We start from the raw sequence: 27,778 nt of genomic DNA, 5'->3' as shown, positions 1-27,778 counted from the left end.
ACAGAGAAAGTCAACACCGAGGTCGTGACATGACCTTTAGTACCAATCCTTCCTGTGTCTGTCTGACTCTCCTTTCACCATGTGTTTAGGCCACTTTACCTTTCCTTTCATGCTTGTTGCCATAGTAATTGTCTCAATAGGTTATTAATACATTACTGACCTTCAAACCTAAACAATGAACATACCTTGGAGAAGACCTTTGACCTTTGGGACTAAATACATCTATTTAACCCCTAATTGCCAGTTGCATTGACATGTTAGCTAAATGCTCATCAAAATTACAAACCACCAATAGATGGAATGTAACTACAAGTGCAGGCCAGCCACGTCAAAACGCAACCAAAACCACAAACCACTCAGAGGTTACTTGTCAGATGTCCAATTATAGTCCAATCTTCAAAGTGTCTGTGTAAAAGGCCATGGCCACTATTCAGGTTTCTAATAACCCTCTGTTCTGTTTGTCTGAAGTGACGTGAGTAATTGGTGTTTTTGTCGACGTTGTTATTGTCGTATGTGACTGGAAACCTGCCTGTGGGCTCCCCTTGGGTTTACTGCAATCAGCGCTCCAGCATATGGTCTCCATATTCCCACCATCATCCCTTCCTCTACCAAAGGGTGTTTCTGTTTCTGACCTGGAGCAAATAGCCTGGAACTGAAGACAACCATCCAGTCCTCCGTGTCGGTCAGAGACTTAATGTCTGTATTCACATCTGATCTGGCATTTGGTAGATGGATGATCACTTCAGGGCACAAATATACATGACTGATAGAATCTAACCGGTACGTTTCCATAGATTTCTATGGCTAGATATTCATGCTTCTCTGCCTCTAAACCCCATCCTCTGTGTCTTTGCACCATCAGATGCTCCAGCCCAGCAGCAGGTGGACAGTGTGGAGGTGGTTACCACTGAGGGTCCGGGGGAGACCGAGGAGAAGCCCCACTCTCCCCACGTCCAGAGTCCTCAGACTGGGGATGCAGCCGAACCCTCCGCCGCTGGCCCTGCTACTACCCGAGGAGTCAAAAGCAGGTCAGTCAGAGATGCCTACGTCAAGTCTTCATATGTTTGTATGTGGTCTTTCTGTATGTTTGTGTATATTTGTTAATGAGATGTATAGGTCTGTCTGTCAGTGTACATGCGTACAGCATATGGGCTTCTCTGCTATTCTCATTAATGCACAAACACACACATGCACAGTGCGCCCCCCCCCCCCCCCCAGGTGTCACTCTGTTAAAGGTTGTAATCAATCTCCCAGACTGACTGCACTGTCGATGTTGCTGATGGAGGGGCAGTCAGGCCAGACAGGCAGAATCTCTCCAGGGATCGTATTAATCTTATTAACAAGCCTATCTCCTCTAGAAACCCACCTGATAAATGTTTGCTGCCTGCGCTGGTCTGCTCTGCCTGGCTCGCTTTAATTTCCCTCACACACTGACTCCCAACCTCTCGGCCCATCTCTCTATGATGGCTCGAGATCCTCTGTTTTGGATCCTCAAATACATGGATGTGGCTTGATCAGTTGATTGAGTATAGGTTGATCAAAGGTCTATGTGTAACTTTCAATTCCGACAGATTTTTGTTGTAAGAATATATTGCTGTGTGTGTACAGTCATGGCCAAAAGTTGAGAATGACACATTTTCAGTCTGCTGCCTCAGTTTGTATGATGGCAATTTGCATACACTCCAGAATGCTATGAATAGTGATCAGATGGACTTTGCAATTAATTGCAGCTCCTCTTTGCCATGAAAAGAAACTGAATCCCCCCCCCAAAAAAACATTTCCACTGCATTTCAGCCCTGCCACAAAAGGACCAGCTGACATCATGTCAGTGATTCTCTCTTTAACACAGGTGTGAGTGTTGATGAGGACAAGGCTGGAGATCTCACTGTCATGCTGATTGAGTTCGAATAACAGACTGGAAGCTTCAAAAGGAGGGTGGTGCTTGGAATCATTGTTCTTCCTCTGTCAACCATGGTTACCTGCAAGGAAACATGTGCCGTCATCATTGCTTTGCACAAAAGGGGCTTCACAGGCAAGGATATTGCTGCCAGTAAGATTGCACCTAAATCAACCATTTATTGGATCATCAAGAACTTCACGGAGAGTGGTTCAATTGTTGTGAAGAAGGCTTCAGGGTGCCCAAGAAAGTCCAGCAAGCGCCAGGACCGTCTCCTACAGTTGATTCAGCTGTGGTATCGGGGCACCACCAGTACAGAGCTTGCTCAGGAATGGCAACAGGCAGGTGTGAGTGCATCTGCACACACAGTGAGACAAATACTTTTGGAGGATGGCCTGGTGTCAAGAAGGGCAGCAAAGAAGCCACTTCTCTCCAGGAAAAACATCAGGGACAGACTGATTCTGCAAAATGTACAGGGATTGGACTGCTGAGGATTGGGGTGAAGTCATTTTCTCTGATGAATCCCCTTTCCGATTGTTTGGGGCATCCGGAAAAAAAGCTTGTCTGGAGAAGACCAGGTGAGCGCTACCATTAGTCCTGTGTCATGCCAACGAAATCAAAAATCAAATCAAATGTATTTGTCACATACACATGGTTAGCAGATGTTAATGCGAGTGTAGTGAAATGCTTGTGCTTCTAGTTCCGACAATGCAGTAATAACCAATGAGTAATCTGACCTAACAATTCAACTACTACCATATACACACAAGTGTAAAGGATAAAGAATATGTACATAAAGATAGTGGGGCAAAAAAGTATTTAGTCAGCCACCAATTGTGCAAGTTCTCCCACTTAAAAAGATGAGAGGCCTGTAATTTTCATCATAGGTACACTTCAACTATGACAGACAAAATTAGGGAAAAAAATCCAGAAAATCACATTGTAGGATTTTTAATGAATTTATTTGCAAATTATGGTGGAAAATAAGTATTTGGTCACCTACAAACAAGCAAGATTTCTGGCTCTCACAGACCTGTAACTACTTCTTTGAGGCTCCTCTGTCCTCCACTCGTTACCTGTATTAATGGCACCTGTTTGAACTTGTTATCAGTATAATAGACACCTGTCCACAACCTCAAACAGTCACACTCCAAACTCCACTATGGGCAAGACCAAAGAGCTGTCAAAGGACACCAGAAACAAAATTGTAGACCTGCACCAGGCTGGGAAGACTGAATCTGCAATAGGTAAGCAGCTTGGTTTGAAGAAATCAACTGTGGGAGCAGTTATTAGGAAATGGAAGACATACAAGACTGATTATCTCCCTCGATCTGGGGCTCCACACAAGATCTCACCCCGTGGGGTCAAAATGATCACAAGAACAGTGAGCAAAAATCCCAGAACCACACAGGGGGGACCTAGTGAATGACTTGCAGAGAGCTGGGACCAAAGTAACAAAGCCTACCATCAGTAACACACTACGCCGCCAGGGACTCAAATCCTGCAGTGCCAGACGTGTCCCCCTGCTTAAGCCAGTACATGTCCAGGCCCGTCTGAAGTTTGCTAGAGAGCATTTGGATAATCCAGAAGAAGATTGGGAGAATGTCATGGTCAGATGAAACCAAAATATAACTTTTTGGTAAAAACTCAACTCGTTGTGTTTGGAGGACAAAGAATGCGGAGTTGCATCCAAAGAACACCATACCTACTGTGAAGCATGGGGTTGGAAACATCATGCTTTGGGGCTGTTTTTCTGCAAAGGGACCAGGACGACTGATCCGTGTAAAGGAAAGAATGAATGGATCCATGTATCGTGAGATTTTTGAGTGAAAACCTCCTTCCATCAGCAAGGGCATTGAAGATGAAATGTGGCTGGGTCTTTTCAGCATGACAATGATCCCAAACACACCGCCCGGGCAACGAAGTAGTGGCTTCGTAAGAAGCATTTCAAGGTCCTGGAGTGGCCTAGCCAGTCTCCAGATCTGAACCCCATAGAAAATCTTTGGAGGGAGTTGAAAGTCCGTGTTGCCCAGCAACAGCCCCAAAACACCACTGCTCTAGAGGAGATCTGCATGGATGAATGGGCCAAAATACCAGCAACAGTGTGTGAAATCCTTGAAAAAAAACGTACAGAAAACGTTTGACCTCTGTCATTGCCAACAAAGGGTATATAACAAAGTATTGAGAAACTTTTGTTATTGACCAAATACTTATTTTCCACCATAATTTGCAAATAAATTCATAAAAAATCCTACAATGTGATTTTCTGTATTTTTTTTCTAATTTTGTCTGTCATAGTTGAAGTGTACTGATGATGAAAATTACAGGCCTCTGTCATCTTTTTAAGTGGGAGAACTTGCACAATTGGTGGCTGACTAAATACTTTTTTGCCCCACTGTATATGAATGGGTGATGGTACAGAACGGCATAAGCAAGATGGTGTAGAGTACAGTATATACATGATGAGTAATGTAGGGTATATAAACATAGTGCTGTAGTTTAAAGTGACTAGTGATTCATGTATTACATAAAGATGGCAAGATGCAGTAGATAGAGTACAGTATATACATATTCATATGAGATGAGTAATGTAGGGTATGTAAACATTAAGTGGCATTGTTTAAAGTGGCTATTGATACATTTTTTTTTTACATTTCCATCTATTTCCATTATTAAAGTGGCTGGAGTTGAGTCAGTATGTTGGCAGCAGCCACTCAATGTTAGTGGTGGCTGTTAGTGATGACCAACAGTATAGCATTCTGAGACCATTCATGTGTGGGGTTGCTTCTCAGCCAGGGGAGTGGACTCACTCACAATTTTGCCTAAGAACACAGCCATGAATAAAGAATGGTACCAACACATCCTCCGAGAGCAACTTCTCCCAACCATCCAGGAACAGTTTGGTGACGAACAATGCCTTTTCCAGTATGATGGAGCACCTTACCATAAGGCAAAAGTGATAACTAAGTGGCTCGGGGAACAAAACATCAATATTTTAGGTCCATGGCAAGGAAACACCCCAGATCCTAATCCCATTGAGAACTTGTGGTCAATCTTCAAGAGGCGGGTGGACAAACAAAACCCCACAAATTCTGACAAACTCCAAGCATTGATTATGCAAGAATGGGCTGCCATCAGTCAGGATGTGGTTCTGAAGTTAATTGACAGCATACCAGGGCGGATTGCAGAGGTCTTGAAATAGAAGGGTCAACACTGCAAATATTGACTTTTTACATCAACTTCATGTAATTGTCAATAAAAGCCTTTGACACTTATGAAATGCTTGTAATTATACGTCAATATTCCATAGTAACATCTGACAAAATATCTAAAGACACTGAAGCAGCAAACTTTGTGGAAATTAATGTGTCGTTCTCAAATTTTGGCCACGACTGTATACTTGCTTTGCTTGCACCTGACCAGGCCCTACCAAAGATAAGTAATTCACGACCAGCCAGTGACCATTTCCATTTTTGTCATTTATTAGACACGTTTAGCAGATGCTCTTATCCAGAGCGACTTACTGTAGTGAGTTTATTCATTTTCCTACTTTTACGTACTGCATGCATAGCTGAATGTCCCATATATAATTAACCCTCTTTCTCTCTCTCAGTGAGCAGCTCTGTGCCTTCTGTTACTGTGACGGCCGCAGTCTGCTGGGTCAGGGGGATCTCCGAGTGTTTGACTCCTCGCCTGGACACGAGCGCAGTGCGACAGGCGGAGTAGGCCATTCCAGCGACCACAGGAAGGCCAGCCAAGGCGGTGGTGACAGAACCACTAAGCCCAGTGACTCGGCCGGAGAGGCCAGCTCAGGACAGAGGGACACACGGAAGTAAGTGGAGATGGCTGCCAAAGGTTTTGGCCAGCGGAGCTGGCCTGGCTGAGCAGGGACGGTGAAATCTGTGATGGCCTCTGTAGCCGGCTAATGAGCTGGGTGAAAAATGAGAGCTGGGCTTTGCTGCTGCTATCCAATACAGACGCACAGACTTTGAGTGAGAAACATAACACATGAGCATAAAAACAAAGGAACATGAAAACCGTATCAAACGAAGATGTGTGTGCAGCATCGTTATAGGACGTGATTTAGCTGGCAGCTGAGATCTGTAATCTCAGAGTTGATGTGTGGAATAAGTGCTTTGTGTATTTCAGAGGAAGGGTCTGAGTGCGTATATGAATGCTAGCACTTTGCTCTTGAAGGCTAAATTGGTGCCGCTCTGCTCTACCTTAGCAAGCCTTTTTTGCCTACTGTGGTCACCAGGGGCCCTACGATGCCACAAGTAACACTAACACGTGAGCGTTTGCAGTGTGTGTATGTATGTGTGCGTGCACGCTGTACATTTGTGTGTGTGCATACTGTGCGCTATGCCAACAAAGGAACCTCCCTGGACACGTTTTGGACAGCTGCCTAATTTGTTTTGGCTCTTTTGGAGCCAATAGAGCATCTCCCTGGGGTCCCTGTGACGTAATGTAATGTGCAGAGAGAGCAGAGCACTAACACACACACACCGCAACTCCCCTGGCAGCGGGCTAACGCCAGCCAAGCATTGTTGTGTTGGAGCAGTGTGATTGGTCATCGGGTCTCTAGACTTGACTGGTCCATGGAGAGAGAGAGAGTGCGGGTGGGGAGAGGGAGAGAAACAGAGGATGTGGAAGAGGGAGGAGGAGGACGATATAAACAAAAAGGATGGTGGCATTTGTATTTATTATGGATCCCATTAGCTGTTGCCAAGGCAGCAGCTACTCTTCCTGGGGTCAAACAAAATGAAGGCAGTTATACAATTTAAAAAAACATTACAATACGTTCACAACAGATTTCACAACACATTAAGTGTGTGCCCTCAGGCCACTGCTCTACTACCACATATCTACAACACAAAATCCATGTGTGTATAGTGTTTTTTTGTGTCTCTTCATAGTCCACACTGTTCCATAAGGTGCATTGAATACTAAACCTATATTGCACAATATATAAGCTCCTGTCAGAAGAGCGATAACAATGACAAGGCATTATACAGGGAATATGATTCTAACTTCCTCCATCATCCTAGACCTCAGTCTTTCTGTTTTTGGCTGTTTGTGTGTTTACTGTTTACTGAAACCAACTAGGGTCCTTATAAATGCTAATTCCCTTTCGCCACATTTTCCGCATGCTTTGCTGCTCACTAGAGCAAGCCATGGGCTCTGGGAACCGCTTCCCTTTCAGCAGATTTTATGAGACTGAACAGCCAGCCTCTTGTGTGTCACAGCCAAATAATACGACCCCCCTCCCACCCCCTCTTTCTCCTCTTCTGCTCTCTCCCTCCTCTCCTCTCTGCATTAGTTCTTCTCCTTAATCCTTTACGGTCTTCTCCTCCCAGGTTGCCTCACTTTGCTTCATCAACTCTTTCTACCTCTGCCTCATCTCCAGTTGTCTTTGCTCATCTCTCTTCATCTCTCTTCCAGTGGAGCTGAGAGCTATGGGGAGTTACCCGACCCAGACAAGGCAAGCAGGTTCTGGGATGAGCTGGCTCATGTGGGCCTCCCAGGAGACGTGGACATCCAGTCTCTCTTTGAGGAGTCGGGGCAGTGCTGGGCACATTACCGCTGTGCGTTATGGTCGCAGGGTGTGTGTGTGGGCGAGGGACAATCACTGCTCAACGTGGACAGATCCATCGACTCAGGTAGCACAGAGGTGAGCAGCCCACATTCCACTGATGATGAAACATGTCTATAAAGTGAATGGGATTGTTCACTAGAGCAGTGGTATTCAAACTTTTTCAGTGGGGACCCAATTTTTTTTTTCTGCCAGAGTTCTTGTGGACCCCATTTTTTTTTCTCCCCCAAGAATTTCTTGCAAGCCCACCCTAAATCTAATGACAACCTTAAAGTCTGTAAATTTAAGGTTTTTACATAAACAAATGACCTTCAATTCATTGCATTTTCGTCTCTTATCAAAATGAAAAGAAACCAATAAATACATTTACTCAATAAAATTGTATTTTTCAAATTCTCTTTCTCAGTTTTTATACTCTGTGCTCTTAATTTTGTGTTCCCCGACTTTGAATACCACTGCTCTAGAGAATAGGATTTTAACTGTCTCGTGAGTTGTCAGTGTTTACGGTAAATACAGTAGAACTTTGCACTGGTTTATGAATATGCGTTAACAGTGTGTCCATAGTGAGAGTTAACATGGTGCCTGTAATGAATGACAGCAGCAGGAAAGGGGTGTTCCAGTGAGAGACTAATAGAGAGTGAGAAGGAGAGAGAGAGAGAGACTGATGAGGTGATGGATCAGGCTGGTTGGTAAAGGTCGCCCCTGGCAGCAATGCTCTCTCCTCTCTCTCAGCTGTGAAATGGAAAAGGTCATGCCACTCAACAGTGAAGGCTGTATAGAGTCATGGTGGCTTAGCTCGGTGCCTACTGTAGCATTAGCACCAACACAACTCACAGACCCCTGACTGGGTGTCTGCGTCCCAAATGGCACCCTATTCCCTATAAAGTGCACTAATTTTGCCTTGGGCCTACAGGGAATAGGGATCTTTTTGGGGTACATCCCATTTGTCTGGCACCCCCCTTGCCTGCTAGACCATCAGCAAATCACCAGCTCCTTTTCAAGTGTCTAAACCTCCATCCGCCTTCATCTGCAATGGTTGGAAAAGACTTGAAGAGTGATAGCAATATGGTGGAAGCTCATCAGTAGGCTGGCTTTCGCCTGGTCAGTTTGTTCAGATCATTGCAGATGAATGAGCCGAGGCATGACTCAGTGTGTTTGGGGAATAACATCTGAGGGAATCTGAAGTACCATTAGCATATGATATGACACTCTGTAAGGGAAGTGTTAGCATCAATGGGCTAATTATGGTGTGACAAAGGGAACCTTTTTGATCTGGAAGCACTGAGAGCATTGGTGGATGGTTTTAAAGGAAGCATGAAAGGATGAGGGAACCACGGACTTGCATGAGCAATGCTGCATTCTGTGGACAATACTTTAGAGAGGTCGTCCTTTGAAATTCTTTGTCCTTTGTTGTAGGAGTTTTTCATTTGGTCTGTAGATGCTGTAAGGGACGGGATTACCATATTGTATCAATTTTAATCTCTCGGTTTAGAGCATGTTACTGTAAAAGCACTTTCTCCTGGAGGCACATCCAGAGCATTCCTTGTGGCCAGTGATTTTAATGCAGGGAAACTGAAATCTGCTTCACCTCATTTTTACCAGCATGTCACCTGTGCAACTAGAGGCAACAAAACACTTGATCACCTTTTAGTCCACATATAGAAATCCATACAAAGCTCTCCCTCGCATTCCATTTGGCAAATCTGACCATAACTCTCTCCTGATTCCTGCTAAGAAGCAAAAACTCAAACAGGAGGTACCAGTGATGCGCTCACTACAGAAGTGGTCCAATGAAGCGGATGCTAGGCTACAGGACTGTTTCTCTAGCACAGACTGGAATGTGTTCCGGGATTCATCTGATGGCATTGGGGAGTTTACCACCTCAGTTAGCGGCTTATTTAATAAGTGTATTGACGACGTCTTCCCCGCAGTGACCATACGTACATATCCCAACTAGAAACCATGGATTATAGGCAACATCCTCACTCAGCTAAAGGCTTCTGCTGCCGCTTTCAAGGAGTGGGACACTAACCTTGACGCTTATAAGACATCCAGCTACAACCTCTGATGAGCCGTCAAACAGTCAAAACGTCAATACAGGATGTGGCAGGGCTTGCAAAATATCATGGATTACACAGGGAAAGCCTGCCGCGAGCTGCCCAGTGAGTACTGGACGACTGTGTGATCTCGCTCCCAGTAGCCGATGTGAGTAAGACCTTTTTAAACAGGTCAACATTCACAAGGCCGCGGGGCCAGACGGATTACCAGGACGTCTACTCCGAGCATACGCTAACCAGCTGTCCGGTGTCTCCACTAATATTTTCAACCTCTCCCTGACCCAGTCTGTTATACCTATATGTTTCAAGCAGACCACCATAGACCCTGTGCCCAAGAATGCCAAGATAACCTGTCTAAATGACAATCGCCCTGTAGCCATGAAGTGCTTTGTGGCTGAGGGGCATTGCTACTGTCGGGTGCTTAAAAAAAAAAATGTTTTACAATGCAATCATCTTAAAGAATTGGATGATTATTCTTCAAATGATTGAATAAATGTGTTATGTTGCCTCTTGTTATCGCCACAACTCTGAGGGAACTTTTGCACATGAAATTCTTTGAAAGGCTGGTCATGACTCACAACACCATCCCAGACACCCTGGACCCTCTCAATTTGCATACAGATCGACAGATGATGCAATCTCTATTGCACTCCACACTGCCCACTCCCACCTGGACAAGAGGAACATCTATGTGAGAATGCTGTTCATTGACTACAGCTCAGCATTCAACACCATAGTGCCCTCCAAGCTCATCGCTAAGCTCAGGACCCTGGGACTGAACATCTCCCTTTGCAACTGGATCCTGGACTTCCTGACGGGCCGCTCCCAGAGAGTGAGGGTAGACAACAACACATCCGCCAAGCTCACCTTCAACACCGGGGCCCCTCAGGGGTGCGTGCTTAGTCCTATGGCTGCACTATTTGGACAAAATACAGTATCTGGGGCCAGATCGCGATTATGAATGGTGAATTTCAAACAAGTGTCAGGGTAGAGAACATCACTTCTAAAATGAGACCATATGAATTAATGCACACTGTGCTAACTGAATACAAAACTAAATTAAACAAATCTTTTCTAACATTGTTTCTGGCTACATATGATAATAGGATTATTACACCTAATATTAACAAACTAATGTTTTACACGCTCATCAAAATATAGTGTGTTTTATGCGCAGCACTAATGAATTAATAATATGACTTCCCATTTCCTATTTTACCATTATGAATTCTTAAATAACCTAAGTTAATTATTTATTCAGGCAGCAATAGGCTGCAGATGGAATAGGAAGCTTATGATTGTGTAATTATGTATAAGTAGGCTCAATCATTATTATAATTGAAATCATAAGTAAGTGTCTTTAACATGTAACGCACACAGCCTACCGATTGCAAGGTGTCATTAGTGTCTGAAGCATTTGAAGACTGGTCCAGTCATTCAACGGGACATGTTTCAATATCTCCCTTACTTTTGTTAGTGTTGGGATGGCGAATGTGTGCGAGATGGATGGAATCTTGTATCTTCTTGAAGCCACCTTTGCTGACTGTGTAAAACAGGAACCTTGGATCTTGAAGCCGTCTTTGCTGACTGTGTAAATAGGAACCTTGGATCTTGAAGCCGTCTTTGGTGTCTGTGTAAATAGGAACCTTGGATCTTGAAGCCGTCTTTGCTGACTGTGTAAATAGGAACCATGTTTTTGGCTATGTGATAGCTTCCTGTTTCACCCACACGACACCATACATTCTGTCTGCCATTTACCCGGTACAGTTGAAACCGGGATTCATCAGTGAAGGGCACACTTATCCAGCCAGTGGCCATCAAAGGTGAGCATTTTCCCACTGAAGTTGATTACGATGCCGAACGGCAGTTCTGATCAAGATCCTGGTGAGGACGCCGAGCTTCCCTGAGACTGTTTTGAACAGGTTGTGCAGAAATTCTTTGGTTGTGGAAACCTACAGTTTCATCAGCTGTCCGGGTGGTTGGTCTCAGACGATCCCACCGGTGAAGAAGCCGGATGTGGAGAACCTGGCCTGGCATAGTTACACATGGTCTGCGGTTGTGAGGCCGGTTGGACGTACTGCCAAATTCTCTAAAGCGCCGTTGGAGGTGGCTTATGGTTGACAAATGAACATTCAATTCTCTGGCAACAGTTCTGGTGGACATTCCTGCAAGTCAGCATGCCAATTGTGCACACTCCCTCAACCTGATACATCTGTAGCATTGTGTTATGTGACACAACTGCAATTCTTTTTGTGGCCTTTGATTGTCCCCAGCACAACATGCACCTGTGTAATGATCATGCTGTTTAATCAGCTTCCTGATATGCCACACCTGTCAGGTGGATGGATTAGCTTGGCAAAGGAGAAATGCTGACTAACAGGGATGTAAACAAATGTGTGCACAAAATTTGATATTTTTTTTGCCTATGGCGCCAACGTTTAGCATGTTGAGTTTGATATTTTTGTTCAGTATAAATACATTTGACTCTCTTGTTTCCCCCTTCTCTAGCACTGTGCGTACTGTAAGCGCCTTGGAGCCTCCATCAAGTGCTGTGCTGAAGGATGTGCTCGTCTGTACCATTACCCATGTGCGGGGGCAGCAGGGACTTTTCAGGATATCAGGAGTCTCTCCCTCCTCTGTCCAGATCACATAGAACTGGCCATCAGCAGATGTGAGTCCAGCATTCTAATAATAAACTTGAAATAATTGAAGTAATGCTGTCATAAGTAGGACCAAGGAAAAACTCTAGACACGAGCTACTCACAATCCCCATTCTATTCTCCATTTCTCCCCCCCCCCCCCCCCCCCCTACCTCTTACCCTCTCTCATTTCCTTACCCTCCCCCTCTTCCCCCCCTTAGTTCCAGATGACTTTATCTGTGCACTGTGTGACAGCCCTGGGGAGCTCCCTGACCAGCTCTTCTGTACCAGCTGTGGGCAGCACTACCACGGGGCCTGCCTGGACATGGCTGTGACTCCGCTGAGGAGAGCCGGCTGGCAGTGCCCCGAGTGCAAGGTCTGCCAGACATGCAAGTGAGTCACCTTCCAACCGCCCCATCCGTCCACCCACACACCTGACCTGGCCCTGTATTGAGATGTGTGTGTCGGTGGTCGTCAGGCATGGAGGTGGAAACTGTGTGATTTTTGTTTGTGCTTCCACTGTGGTTTGTGGGTAACGTACCCTCAGACACTGCTCTTTCGTCTCGTACCTCAAACAGCCTGGTTACTGTTAGCAACCGAGTCCGCGATAAGTTCAGGTCAGCTCTGCAATACAGATTAGACCAACACATTGACCCTTTAGCTGTGACTTTGCAACAGTCATTAGTTTCAAGGATTAGGGCACAAGGGGCTATGTATAGAGTCCATAGAGCCAAAGAATAAGTATCCTTCTCCCTGTGTGCAGGAACCCAGGGGAGGACGATAAGATGTTGGTGTGTGACATGTGTGACAAAGGCTACCACACCTTCTGCCTGCAACCAGCCATCGACGACATCCCTACCAACGGATGGAGGTGTAAGGTATGTGGAAGAAACTACAATACTGTGAAAGATAGACAATATAGTGTAAGGTGCTGTATCAGGGTCGGAATTTAACGAGGACTTGGGGCAGAAATGCCCACTAAAGTTCCTTAAATGCACCCTAAATTGTCATAACGAGGGCAAATAAATGCCCTTAAATGTATTGTAAGCTATCACAAATTAAAAACTATACACCAGCTGCAGTAGCGGGATCAAGCCCCCCCCACATCTCGCACAGCCTGGGCACCTCGGGTAATAATAACAGAGGCGAAGTGAAGGAGTCCTGTCAAAATCTGTCCACGGTAAGCAGACCTGCTCCCCTTTCTCAACTATTTTTTTTATTGGCATTGAGCGATTTCTAATTTGAAAAACGACGGCGCAAACATCAGCGGCAGCAGAAGTGGAAAAATATGTTAATAATAATGACCCACCGTCAGCCTCTACTGTTGAGCAAGTCAACCGTCAAAACCACAGTAAAAAAACACTGCCATCGAGGGATGGAAGATTGATTGGGTGGGGGTCGAGGCCATTCAAGATCCTGACACCGTAATGTTCTGTAAAGCCTGCCACGAAACGTTGGTACAAAAGACATCTAAGAGCTTTCGCGGGGCTATCGCGTTTGATTTTTTTGTGACATGGGGACTCAAAAAGATATGAGAGCAACAGTCACCAAGCAGTGTATGGTCAGTTTAGTTCATTTGTCACTTAAACTAGTTAAATATATATTTCAATTTGTTTTGCTTCAGACAAGGTGGAATGGGCTTTTTTCATTAATGAATAGTGTAAAAAGGGACAGGAGAATCCAGCTCAATACCAGCACGCTGACGGACCTAATGATCTTTTCAAAGGCCCACCAGAGGAATAGATCAACCTTGTTCCATAAATTACTTAGTTGTCTTGTAATTATATTTATTTATGTGTTACGAATAGCTGAATTTTAATACTGATCATTGGTGTGTCCAATTGTTAGGCATCACATTTAGGCAGCTAACACCACAAATAATGTGAATTTTTACATGTGTGATTTTAAGTTAATAATACAAATCTAAACTATGTTACAATGACATTAATTGAGTAAATGCTTGCTTTTTTTTGCCAATACACGACCGTAGAAACATTTCCACATTTCGTTATTTATGTTTTTTTTTGTCATGGAAACGCCTCAAAATACCTCTAAAAGTTCATGGGGCAGAACATGCCCTGTCCCCTGCTGTATATTACAGGTAAACTCAGCAAAAAAAGAAACGTTCTCTCACTGCCAACTGCGTTTATTTTCAGCAAACTTAACATGTGTAAATAGTTGTATGAACATAAGATTCAACAACTGAGACATGTGACTAACAAATGGAATAATGTGTCCCTGAACAAAGGGGGGGTCAAAATCAAAAGTAACAGTCAGTATCTGGTGTGGCCACCAGCTGCATTAAGTACTGCAGTGCATCTCCTCCTCATGGACTCACCATATTTGCCAGTTCTTGCTGTGAGATGTTACCCCACTCTTCCACCAAGGCACTGCAAGTTCCTGGATATTTCTGGGGGGAATGGCCCTAGCCCTCACCCTCCGATCCAACAGCTCCCAGACGTGCTCAATGGGATTGAGATCCGGGCTCTTCGCTGGCCATGGCAGAACACTGACATTCCTGTCTTGCAGGAAATCACGCACAGAACGAGCAGTATGGCTGGTGGCATTGTCATGCTGGAGGGTCATGTCAGGATGAGCCTGCAGGAAGGGTACCACATGAGGGAGGAGGATGTCTTCCCTGTAACGCACAGCGTTGAGATTGCCTGCAATGACAACAAGCTCAGTCCGATGATGCTGTGACACACTGCCGCAGACCATTACGGACCCTCCCCCTCCAAATCGATCCCTCTCCGGAGTACAGGCGTCGGTGTAATGCTCATTCCTTCGATGACAAACACGAATCCGACCATCACCCCTGGTGAGACAATACCACGACACGTCAGTGAAGAGAACTTTTTGCCAGTCCGGTCTGATCCGGTGGGTTTGTGCCCATAGGCGTCATTGTTGCCGGTGATACGTGGTGAGGACCTGCCCCTTACAACAGGCCTACAAGCCCTCAGTCCAGCCTCTCTCTGTTTATTGCGGACAGTCTGAGCACTAATAGAGGGATTGTGCGTTCCTGGTGTAACTCGGGCAGTTGTTGCCATCCTGTACCTGTCCCGCAGGTGTGATGTTCCGATGTACTGTTACACGTGATCTGCCACTTTGAGAACGTACACTCAGATGAGCAGGGACCCTGGAAATCTTTGTGTTTTTCAGAGTCAGTAGAAAGGCCTCTTTAGTGTCCTAAGTTTTCATACCTGTGACCTTAGTTGCCTACCATCTGTAAGCTGTTAGTGTCTTAACGACCGTTCCACAGGTGCATGTTCATTAATTGTTTATGGTTCATTGAACAAGCATGGGAAACAGTGTTTAAACCCTTTCCAATGTTGATCTGAGAAGTTATTTGGATTTTTACGAATTATCTTTGAAAGACAAGGTCCTGAAAAAGGGCCGTTTATTTTTTTGCTGAGTTTGTATGGTATGAAAAGCTGTAGATGGCACGGGGGGAAGAAATCTGTATAGAATGAGAAAATGAATAAAAGGGTTGCCTGTTCCTTTTATTTGTCAATACGTATGAACAGAGGTTTAAAACTCCCACAGTTCCTATTGAGAAATGATCACCTGATGAGAATATTACATTTTTTCCGTGGTTGTATCTGTGCTTTCTGTGGTTAAGAAATGACTCACACAGGCTGCTCTTTTAAAGGCTGCCGTTTAGCCTCAGACCCTGTATCATTTCAGATAAGGCAGCAGCGCCCGTGTGTGTGTGTGTGTGTGGTGTGTGTGTGTGCGCGGCGGGGAAATCAAACCGTATGCGTCATCATCCCCTGCCTGTGGCCCCTTCCTCTGGTGGAGCAGGTGGTGTGCACTGCCTGTCTGGGTGGCCTATCAGCTGTGGTGGTGGGTGGGGATCTGACTGCAGACCGCAGCAGCCAGTGAGGCGCCGGCCAGGTGGCGGAACATCTTCACACTCACTTAGCTTTTGCCTCTCAGTCTGACTCGGCAGCACAGAAGGAGCACAGCCCACACAGCACCCAACCCCCTCTTGCTTTTCTTTTGCTTTCGCTCTCTTGCTCTTCTCTATTGCTCTTCTTGCTCTGTTCTCACTCTTTCTCTTGCGCAGCCTAACTCGCCCCTCTCTCTCTCCTCCACTCTTGAAGCTGCTGCGTCTTGCCCAAGCACTTTAGTTCAGACTGAAGCCTCATCTGAATGTCTTCTTGGAGATGAATAAAAACAAAACTAAGTATCATTGCTCCAGTTTCAGTTCTCTCTCTCTCTCTCCCCCTCCTCCAGAACTGCAGAGTGTGTGTCCAGTGCGGCACCAGGACCAGTGGTCAGTGGCACCACACCAGTCTACTGTGTGAGACCTGTGTCCAACATCAGGACCCCAGCCTTAGCTGTCCGCTGTGTGCCTGTATCCTGGACCCAGAGCACCACAAAGACCTGTTGTCCTGCCACAGTTGTAAAAGGTACTAACACACACAGTCCCGTTGGTCATTCTATTTTCTTTTTCCTTTGTTTTAGCATTGTCTCTTTTTCCATTGATGTGTGATGTCCTTAATCTTCATTTTTCCACTCCTCTTGCTTCCAGATGGCTCCACCTGGAGTGTGAGCGCCAGTCGTCAGGCCATGCAGACATCCAGCCCAGCCAGGGCTATGTGTGTTCAAGCTGCAGGCCTACTGGGTCACAACCACAACATGCCCCACCACAGGTAGAAGAGGTGGTGGTGGTGCCGGAGAAGGACACTGGAGGCCTAGAGCTGAGCCCACAGACTGCTACTCAGAGCCACACAGACTCCGAACCGGTGGTTCTAATGCACACCGATCTAGAACCTGGTCTGAAGCAGCTGAGGTCTCCTCCTCCAGTGCATAATGATCCAGAACCGGAATTACAACCAGTTCCAATGCACACGGATACAGAACCAGAGCCCCAGCCAAAGCCTATCCAAGCCACCGCCGCTGTCTGTGAGAACGGCCATGAGGAGAGGCAGCCACAGCAGGCTACATCAGACCAGCAGCCCGGTAAGTCCCTCTTTTGTATGACTGGGTTATTTGTGTCTACACACAGAGGCCAACTGTGTGTTGTGGTTGAACATTATTTCCCCCTATCATTCTCCTTTAATGCTCTCCAGCGGTTTGGCAGGTGGACTCATTAGAGTGTGAGAGATTTGTTTGTCACGTGGCTTATTACCTCAGGATTGAAAGGTTGCATGAAAACCGCTAGTCTGGCTTATTTAGTGTCCAAACTCACAGACCAGGCAGGTTTTCGGGTACAGAATGCCAGACAGTGTAACTCTGTGGGCTAAACACACACACACACACAATTCCTTTCCATGCAGGTGTTAGGTTTGGCCACGGTCGAGCAGCAGTATCACTGATGAAGTTATAAGTCCCTTGTGTGTAGATGAAGGCGGTCTGGCCTGGATGAAGACCAGAGGGAAGCATCGCTCTGTCTGCTCTCTCTTTGCCATGGCTCACATCAGACTGACAGCCATTCATCAGCAGGGGCTTTGTTTCTAAAGGCATCGATAACCAGATGGGCTCACATTATCACAAGATTAAAGCCATGAAAGCATTGTCTTTGTAATTATTTTTGGAGTGAAAAAGCACTTTGTATTCTCCCATTGATGCTCCTGGGGAGATGTTGGTCTCTGTCCTTGTTTTGAGGAGTGGGCTAGAGACTAACCTGGGTGAACAGAACACTACTGGCTGGTGTTCAATATGGCGCACCGTAGCATGATGTTTTGCAATGGAAAACAAAAGTCTGCTGTTATTTGACAAATTAATACATTCTACAATGAGTTCAGAATTAGAAGTAGGTTTTCGGTCGAACTACCCTTGTTTCACTTCCCTGCAGAATGTGTCTTCTCTTGAGCACGACCCTGGCCCGGATTCCTCCTCATCTATTATAATTTAGCAGCAATGCTTTTATTCGCTACAGTTTAGATAGATATAAGTAGTTTTTGTCCCCGATTTTGTGATATCCAATTGCGGTCCAATTATGATAGGCTGGACTATAGAACTAGTCAAAATTCACCCAAGGCTGAAAAATGTCAAAAGAACGTTGGCTAAGCTGGAACACTAGCGCGAGCCCATAGCAAATTAATGGAATCGAACGTTCGCAGAGCCTCTGGCTGGAGTGACTTAGAATTCCATTTTGCCTAAATGGCACCAAAAAATGTATGACTTTTTATTTTACCACTACAATCTGTTCTTAGGACGAAACTGAAAAATAATAACTTAGAAAGTAAACATCCGCAGTTTTTGATGGTGCCAAGTGTGCTTATGTCTGCATAACGAGGAAGTAGGGAAATAATTGCAACTTTTGACTATTTCTGGTCTAGCGATCGATGACAGCTGAGTACACTGCCCAACCTTATGTAATTAGAAAGAGGAGATTATCCTGATTAAAATGGTTTCCGCTTTGAAAAAAATCGAAATATATACATTGCGAGTTATTTGGCAAAATAGACAGATATACCTGTATTTCCCTATAGTAAATAATGGAACGACCTCAGAGTTCCATGAGTTTCATTTTTTGTTGTTTATATTTTAACTATAAACAACGTGGGCAGTTCTCATTGCCAACAATAGCAAAGCAGGCATTGTGACGTAGAACAATAAACTGGGAATTTTATTGGGGGGGGAAAAGCATTGTTAAAAATGCAACTCCCCAGCGGGCTCGGGAGAGGCGAAGGTCGAGTCATGCGTCCTCCCGAAACATGACCCGCAAAACTGCTCCTTTAACACCCGCCCGCTTAACCTGGTAGCCAGCTGCACCAATGTGTCACAGGAAACACCATTCAACTGATGACAGAAGTCAGCTTGCAGGCGCCTGACCCGCCACAAGGAGTCGATAGTGCGCGATGAGCCAAGTAAAGCTCCCCCCAAGCTCCCCCCTCCCCTAACCCGGACGGCGTTGGGCAAATTGTGCGCCGCCTTATGGGACTCCCGGTCACGGCCGGTTGTGACAGACTGGTATCAATCCCGGGTCTGTAGTGACGCCTCTAGCACAGCGGCGCAGCCTAAGGACTGCTGCACCACTCGGGAGGCCCCATCAATTAGCTCTTCAGTAAGGCCATTCTACTTCCAATGTTTGTCTATGGAGATTGCATTGCTGTGTGCTCAATTTTATACACCTGTCAGCAACGGGTTGTGGCTGAAACAGCCGAATCCACTAATTTGACAGGATGTCCACATACTTTTGTGTAAATATAGTATGTTCATGTCATTGTCACTCAAAAATAATTTAAATGTAGTTGCTAGTAGACTAACGACAACGTTACAATGGTTAAAGTAGTTTTTATGTCATTTTGGAAATAAAGCAGTACAGTGCCAGGGAGGTTTTAACACCTATTACCATAGGAAGCTTCTTCAGACATTTTTGTCAACGAGCTGCGGGCGTGGAGGTATGTTTTAGTTTGAAGATGCCATGATGTCGGCATTTTTCCTCTCTCGCTTGCTTCTCAAAAGTGGCTTGCGATGTGTCAGCTGCAAGCACAAGTATCCTAGCTAGCTACTGCCCCCTTGAAGATTTAGAACAATTACTAGACGCTCGATCCTCTCAATCCGTATATGAAGTGAGACACATTTGAAAGAAGTACTAAGTGACAAAAATGAGAATACTGAAAAGTACAGATGTTTCGGTATACCGTGCAACACTTATAGGTAGGGGTAAAGTGACTAGGCACCAGGATAGATAATAAACAGTAGCAGCATCATATGTGATGAGTCAAAAGGATTAGTGCAAAGAGGGTCAATGCAGAATGTCGGGGTAGCTATTTGGTTAACTAAGCTATTTAGTAGTCTTATGGCTTGGGGATAGAAGCTGTTCAGGGTTCTGTTGGTTCCAGACTTGGTGCCGTACAGTAGCAGAGAGAACACTCTGTGACTTGGGTAGCTGGAGTCTTTGACAATTTTTAGGGCCTTCCTCTGACACCACCTGGTATAGAGGTCCTGGGCGTCAGGGAGCTTGGCCCCAGTGATCGACTGGGTCGTACTCACTACTAGGGCCGGGCGGTATACCGTATTTTACTATACTGATGCACTGACCGGTTTGGGTTTTTACTTTCAAATACTGTTATAGAAGGTAATGTTTGGTTTGTTAAATTTGATACACTGTGTGTAACGTCTGTTTTTATAGTTTACTCCACTACTTGAGTCATCCCTCTCCATCCCTCTCCACTCGCTCTCTCTCTCTCCATGCCGCTTTCCACACAGACCTAGTCCAACCGCCAGCATTTGTTGTTGCTTGACCATGAGATACTTTTGTTCAGTCTGCATGGTCAATGCAGCACACTTATTTTTTTATTTAATCTTTTATTTAACTAGGCAAGTCAGTTAAGAATAAATTCGTATTTACAATGACGGCTTACCGGGGAACATTGGGTTAACTGCCTTGTTCAGGGGCAGAACATCAGATTCATACCGTGTCAGCTTGGGGATTCGATCTAGCAACCTTTCGGTTACTGGCCCAACGCTCCAACCACTAGGCTACCTGCAGCCACATGCAACAATGTTGATGAGAACAATGTTGTTTCCACTTTGATCTTAGTATGAATCCGCAAGCGTTCTATAATTACAATATTCATTTTTGTTTCTTACATCTGCAAACAGATTGTATTTTCTTAGCAAGTTAAGCTAAATTGTGTTTGCTGGGATTGGCTTAGAATTGAGAGAGCCATGTGAATGAGAAGTGGCTGTGTAGCATGGCGATTGGCAGCCAGGAGAAAGGAATTATAATTATTATATTCAGCCCAAGGGCATAATTGTTTTTATGGGGTATTACTGCCACAAGGGGGGCATGCTCGGGCCTCTGTTTGCTGTAGTCCACGAGCAGCTCCTTTGTCTTGGTGATGTTGAGGGAGAGGTTGTTGTCCTGGCACCACACGGCCAGTTCACTGACCAACTCTCTCTCTAGGTGGTCTCATTGTCGGTGATCAGGCCTACCACTTCCCCAAACTGAATTACTGTTTTGGAGTCGTGTGCGGCCACGCAGTCGTGGGTGAACAGCAGGGGACTTACTAGGGCTGCACGAGGAATCGAATTCAGATCGAAATTACGATATTGACGTGCACTATCCATATAGGCTGCGATTTTCTTGTTTGACATTCCATTAATACAACAACAACCAGACTAATATACCTCCTCCAATGAGATGTGCTATTTCGTTAATTCGCTCTACATGCACAGAGGATGCTGACCAATCACAAGCGGGCTCTCTCTCTGCATGGCATGCACACGCTCCCTGCTTAGAGCACACCGCTAGATGCTGGCAGGAGAGAAAGGGTTTTACCAAAGACCTTACAGTATAAGGTTTAGGAACTCTGTGGCTTTACCGCATGTGTGTCGGATACACGAGTGCTGCAGGTTCTAAAGAGAACGTCGATTTGGTGCCAAAGAAGGGCACATCTTCAGTGGTATGGGAGTATTGCGGCTATAGACTTATCGATATCAACTAAATGCAAGTGTTGTGCAAAAAGTTGTGGCGACAACGAGGCAACATTATTTATTGAATAATTTTAAGACTAAATATCCTCTACTTTACGACAATTGCATAGTTACAAAAAAAACTATCGACAGTTGCAATGCCCCTCAGCCACAATCGGCACCCTATGTTAAACAGGCATTGATTGCCGATGCGTTTTGAAGTGTAACGCCCTATGAAAGAACATCCCGCGCAGACACATAGAAATGACAGACGCGATCACAGTCAAAGACACGGTTCCTATTTACACAGTCAGAGAAGACTACTTCATAAAGACGATGAAGGTGGACAGGAAATACAAGATTCCATCTCGCACATATTCACCATCCCAACACTGTACAACAAAAATAAGGGAGATGTTGAAACATGTCGCATTGAGTGACTGGACTCCAATGTTTTGGACACAAGCTGCACCAAATGTTACATGTTTTAAAGGCACTTTGCGTAAAAAAAAATTAAAAGTATAAATCACTTTGATTTATAATTTGATGATTAAGCCTACTTATACATAATTACACAATCATACGCTTTCTATTCGATCTGCAGCCTATTGTTGCCTGAATAAATATCTTAGGTTATTTAAGAACTCATCTTTTTAAAATGGGAACTCATGTTATTAATTCATTAATTACTGCTGCGATTAAAGTCAATATTTTGATTATTTAAAAAAAATGTGTTTGTTAATATATGTAGGTGTAATAATCCTATCTATTATCATATGTAGCCTATAACAATGAAGAAATTTAGTTTGGTTTTGTATTCAGTTAGCACATTATGTATTAAGTCATATGATATCATTGTAGAAGTGATGTTCTCTACCCTGACACTGGTTTGAAAATCACAATTGCGATATCTGGCCAAATCCTGCATTTTATCCATTGCACAGGGAGGTGTTCAGGGTCTGGAGCTAAGTGATGATCTTGTAGGGCGCTATGGTGTTGAATGCTGAGCTGTAGTCAATGAACAGCATTCTGACAGGTGTTCCTCTTGTACAGGCGGGATACATAATTTAAACATTCACAGTGTAGGTTGGAAAAGTATGTGAACCCCTAGGCTAATGGTATTTCCCAAAGCTAATTGGAGTCAGGAGTCAGCTAACCTGGAGTCCAATCAATGAGATGAAATTGGAGATGTTGGTTAGAGCTGCCTTGCCCTATAAAAAAACTCTCACAAAATTTGAGTTTGCTGTCCACAAGAAGCATTGCCTGATGTGAACCATGCCTCAAACAAAAGAGATCGTAGAAGACCTAAAAATTGTTTGACTTGCATGAAGCTGGAAAGGGTTACAAAAGTATCTCTAAAAGCCTTGATGTTCATCAGTCCACAGTAAGACAAGTTGTCTATAAATGGAGAACGTTCAGCACTGTTCCTACTCTCCCTAGGAGTGGCCGTCCTGCAAAGATGACTCCAAGTGCACAGCGGAATGCGTCATGAGGTTAAGAAGAATCCTGGAGTGTCATCTCTAATACTTACAGAAATCTCTGGAACATGCTAAAATCTCTGATGGGTCTACGATACGTAAAACACTAAACAAGAATGGTGTTCATGGTAGGACACCACGGAAGAAGCCAATACTGTCAAAAAAAAACAATGCTGCATGTCTGAAGTTTGCCAACCGCACCTGGATGTTCCACAGCGCTACTGGCAATAATATTTCTTGGACAGTTGAAACTACAGTTGAGTTGTTTGGAAGGAACACACAACACTGTGTGGAGAAAAAAAGGCACAACACACCGACATCAAAACCTCACCCCAACTGTAAAGTATGTTGGAGGGAGCATCATGGATTGGGGCTGCTTTGCTGCCTCAGGGCCTGGACAGCTTGCTATCATTGACGGAAAAATGCATTCCCAAGTTTATCAAGGCATTTTGCAGGGTAATGTTAGGCTATCTGGCCGCCAATTGAAGCTCGACAGAAGTTGGGTGACGCAACAGGACAACGACCTAAAACACAGAAGTAATGGCTTCAACAGAAGAAAATACGCATTCTGGAGTGGCCCATTCAGAGTCCTGACGTCAACCTGATTGAGATGCTGTGGCATGACCTCGAGAGCAGTTCACACCAGACATCCCAATAATATTACTGAACTGAAACAGTTTTGTAAAGAGGAATGGTCCAAAATTCCTCCTGACCGTTGTGCAGGTTTGATCCACAACTACAGCAAATGTTTGGTTGAGGTTATTGCTGCCAAAGGAGGGTCAACCAGTTATTAAATCCAAGGGTTCACATACTTTTCCCACCCTCCACTGTGAATGTTTACACGGTGTGTTCAATAAAGACATGAAAACAAATAATTGTTTGTGTTATTAGTTTAAGCAGACTGTCTGTTGTGTTCTAGATGAAAGTCAGATCAAATTTTATGAACAATTTATGCAGAAATCCAGCTATTTCCAAAGGGTTCACATACTTGTTCTTACCACTGTAGGTAGGGGTAAAGTGACTATGCATAGATAATAAACAGTGAGTAGCAGCAGTGTAAAAACAAAGGGGATGTCAATGTAAATAGTCCAGGTGGCCATTTGATTAATTGTTCAGCAGTCTTATGTGTTTAGAAGCCTTTTGGACCTAGACTTGGCGCTCTGGTACCGCTTTCCTTGCGGTAGCAGAAAGAGCAGTCTTTGACTTGGGTGGCTGGAGTCTTTGACATTTTTTGGGCCTTCCTCTGACTCCGCTTAGTATATAGGTCCTGGATGGCAGGAGGTTTGGTCCCAGTGATGTACTGGGCCATACGCACTACCCTCTGTAGCGACTGAAGGTCTAATGCCGAGCAGTTGCTATACCAGGCGGCAATGAAACCGGTCAGGATACTCTCGATGGTGCAGCTGTTTAACTTTTTGCCAAATATGCCAAATCTTTTCAGTGTCCTGAGGGGAAACTTATTGCATGCTATTGGATGAAACACTGAACATATTCCAGTCTGTGCTAGCAAAACAGTCCTTTAGCTTAACATCTGCGTCGTCTGACCACTTCCATATTGAGCGAGTCACTAGAACTTTCTGATTTTAGTTTTTGCTTGTAAGCAGGAATCAGGAGGATAGAATTATGGTAAGATGTACTAAAATGATAGCGAGGGAGAGCTTTGTATGGGCCTCTGTCTGCGAAGTAAATGTGGTCTAGAGGTTTTTTCTTCTGGTTGCACGTGACATGCTGTTAGAAATTGGGTAAAATGGATTTCAGTTTCCCTGCATTAAATTTCCCGGCCACTAGGTGTGCCTTTCTGGATGAGCATGTTCTTACTTATAGCCTTATACAGCTTGCTGAGTGCGGTCTTAGTGGTGGTAAATCGGTTTGTGGTGGTAAATTGACAGCTATGAATAATATAGAAGAGAACTCTCTTGGTGAATTGTGTGGTCTACAGCTTATTATGAGGTACTCAGTTGGGCAATACCTCAAGACTTTAATATTAGACATGGCACCAGCTGTTATTGACAAATAGACACACACCCCCAACCCTCATCTTACCAGACGTAGCTGCTCTGTCCTGCCGATGCATGGAAAACGCAGCCAGCTCTATCTGTGTCGTCTTTCAGCCACAACTCGGTGAAACATAAGATATTACCATTTTTTATGTCATGTTGGTAGGATAGTCTCGACCGTTTGTTTCATCCAGTTTGTTTTCCAGTGATTGTACGTTGTTCAGTAGAACCAATGGTAGTGGTGACTTACTCACTTGCCTACGAATCCTCACAAGGCACCCCGACCTTCACCGCCTGTATCTCCATCTTTTCTTCACCCGAATGACTGGGATTTGGGCCTGGTCTCCGGGAAGCACTATATCCTTCGCGTCAGACTCATTAAAGAAAAAATCTTTGTCCAGTTTGAGGTGAGCAATCGCTGTTCTGATGTCCAGACACTCTTTTAGGTCATAAGAGACAGTAGCTGCAACGTTATGTACAAAATAAGTTACAAACAATGCGAAAACACAAGAAATAGCACAGTTGGTTAGCCATCCCCTCCGGCGCCATTATATAGTAGATGTGAGTGCTACGGGGCAATAGTCATTTAGACAGGTTACCTTTGAGTTCTTGGGTACAGGGACAATGGTGGTCTGCTTGAAACATGAAGGTATTACAGGCTGGGTCAGGGAGGGTTTGAAAATGTTAGTAAAGACACCCGCCAGCTGGTCCTCATGCTCTGAGTACACATGCTCTGAGTATGCATTCTGGTAATCCATCTGGCCCCGCGGCCTTGTGAAAGTCTTGCTCACATTGGCTACAGAGAGCTAGATCACACAATCGTCCTCAACTGCTGATGCTCTCATGCATGGTTCAGTGTTGCTTGCCTTGAAGTGAGCATAGAAGGTATTTAGCACCTCTGGTAGGCTGGTGTCACTGTGCAGCTTGCGGCTAGGTTTCTCTTTGTAATCCATGATAGTTTGCAAGCCCTGCCACATCCGACAAGTGTCTCAACCGGCGAAATAGGATTCACCCATGGTCCTGTATTGACGTGTTACCTGTTTGATGACTCCACGGAGGTCGTGTCGGGATTTCTTATAAGTGTCCGGATTAGTGTCCCGCTCTTTGAAAGTGCCAGCTCTAGCCTTTAGCTCAGTGTGGATGTTTCATGTAATCGATGGATTTTGTTTGGGAGATGTACGTACAGTCACTGTGGGGAAGATGTCAAATTGTGCACTTATTAATGTAGCAGGTGAATGAGCTGCAGGGTATATTACAGTGGGTTCTAACCTGGATGTCCACAGTCTGCTGTGGAGGGCGGGGAGCGGTGCTGATGACAGATAACCAGGCAGCGAGTTGTCCAAGATTCTGATCCATCGCCTATGTGGCTTTTAAAAACACCCCTGAGTTGATCCCCTCTCTTTACCACTCACACTCTCTTGCGACACAAACACACACACAAAGGGGAGCAGATCACTTTAGAATCCTGTATGTCTGTGTGTGGCTCCTGTCCTAAGCAGCAGTGCTTTTGTTTTATTGTGCTGCTGCTGGCTGCTTGGAGAGAGGCTGGTGATTAGGCCTGTATGATGGTAAAAACCTCTAGGGGCCTTGATCTACTAGCATTTCATCTCCATTGATTGGAGGAGCGGAGCCTCCCTCGAGAGGCCTGAGGCTGAACACCAAGGGCTATAGCACTAGGTCATACTAGATGGTTGGTTTAGCTCCGAATTCAGCCGCCACATGGCTCCTGTCTACGGTCTGGCCCCTACATCCTCTCCTCCATTCACTGCCCCTGCTGTCTCACACCTGTCGAAACTTCATCAACTCTACACTCTCTGTTGATCGGTCAGCCATTCAAATGTCATATTGACAGCTTTTGGCATATGTTTGATGCTCTTGTCTTGTCCTCAGTAGATGAGGGAAGTCATTCACAATATAGGCTACGTATCCAATCACTGCTCCCAGACAGGTTTACCAAATGTCCTTTCAGGCATATGCATATGTATATGTTTGGTGCTGGGCTATATGCTAGCTGTGGTGTTGCATAGGCTAGCTAAACATTGGCTTTGTGGGATCATGGCACTACAAGCCAATCTCCTCCTGGCCCACCTGCCACCCAGTGTAAAGTTAATTAATGTTATTAAAATGAGCTGTGGATACCTGTCCAGATCCTTCTCATCCACTCATGGCTTAGCAGCAGGCTTATCATGAATCTGACAGACATACCGCCTACTGTCAGATCCATGGTGTGAACTCCAATTAAATCTGACACGATGATGGCTTATCTTTGTAAAATAGAGCTGTGTGTCTGTGTGTGTGTGTCTACAATCGCTTCCTTCTGCAAGGGGAATAAGGATTTGATAACAATCTGCAGTAAGGGTTCATGATGACAGTAATCAGCAGTAAGGGTTTGATAACGATAACACAAACCCCTCTGTAGTGTTTGTACGAAGGATACAAGGATGCTTGAAATGCGCGCTCATCTCGTAATTGACTCTGGGTGTTGAGGCCCAGATATGCTTGTGTTGTGAGCTGCACAGTCATCAGAGTTCAGACCTTGATATGCAGGTTGTCATGGTTACTCAAAGTCCTTTCCGAGTAGAGAAATGCTCAGCAGGTGCATGTTGTGTGTTTGCTGGGATGGGATTATTAGAGCGGGGATGCTGTGGGAACTTGTGAAATGTGAGGGACTGTTTGTAGTTTGTATTAAGCTGTCAGCAGGAATTCTGAGGGTAGGCGGGATGAGCTACCGGAGTATGTGTGTAA

The 27,778-nt window shown here is 44.9% G+C and overlaps 1 protein-coding gene across 7 annotated transcripts in view; it reads left to right on the top strand.

Moving 5' to 3' along the window:
- Positions 1-27,778, top strand: part of LOC110508653 (histone-lysine N-methyltransferase 2C) — a 138,344-nt gene that overhangs the window by 21,290 nt on the left and 89,276 nt on the right. For 6 of the 7 annotated variants that reach the window (XM_036966417.1, XM_036966415.1, XM_036966416.1 and 3 more), the window contains exons 4-11: positions 863-1,028; positions 5,511-5,729; positions 7,340-7,568; positions 12,056-12,218; positions 12,408-12,579; positions 12,950-13,064; positions 16,423-16,598; positions 16,721-17,151. In XM_036966417.1, the coding sequence (XP_036822312.1) occupies positions 863-1,028; positions 5,511-5,729; positions 7,340-7,568; positions 12,056-12,218; positions 12,408-12,579; positions 12,950-13,064; positions 16,423-16,598; positions 16,721-17,151 (1,671 nt within the window). The remainder of the gene's footprint in view (positions 1-862; positions 1,029-5,510; positions 5,730-7,339; positions 7,569-12,055; positions 12,219-12,407; positions 12,580-12,949; positions 13,065-16,422; positions 16,599-16,720; positions 17,152-27,778) is intronic. The other variant, XM_036966414.1, reaches the window with a different exon arrangement.

The sequence above is a fragment of the Oncorhynchus mykiss genome, chromosome 28 (genome assembly GCF_013265735.2).
Source record: "Oncorhynchus mykiss isolate Arlee chromosome 28, USDA_OmykA_1.1, whole genome shotgun sequence".
NCBI lineage: Eukaryota > Metazoa > Chordata > Actinopteri > Salmoniformes > Salmonidae > Oncorhynchus > Oncorhynchus mykiss.
The sequence above is the reverse complement of the archived record's forward strand: the minus strand, read 5'-3'. Positions and strand labels throughout refer to the sequence as shown.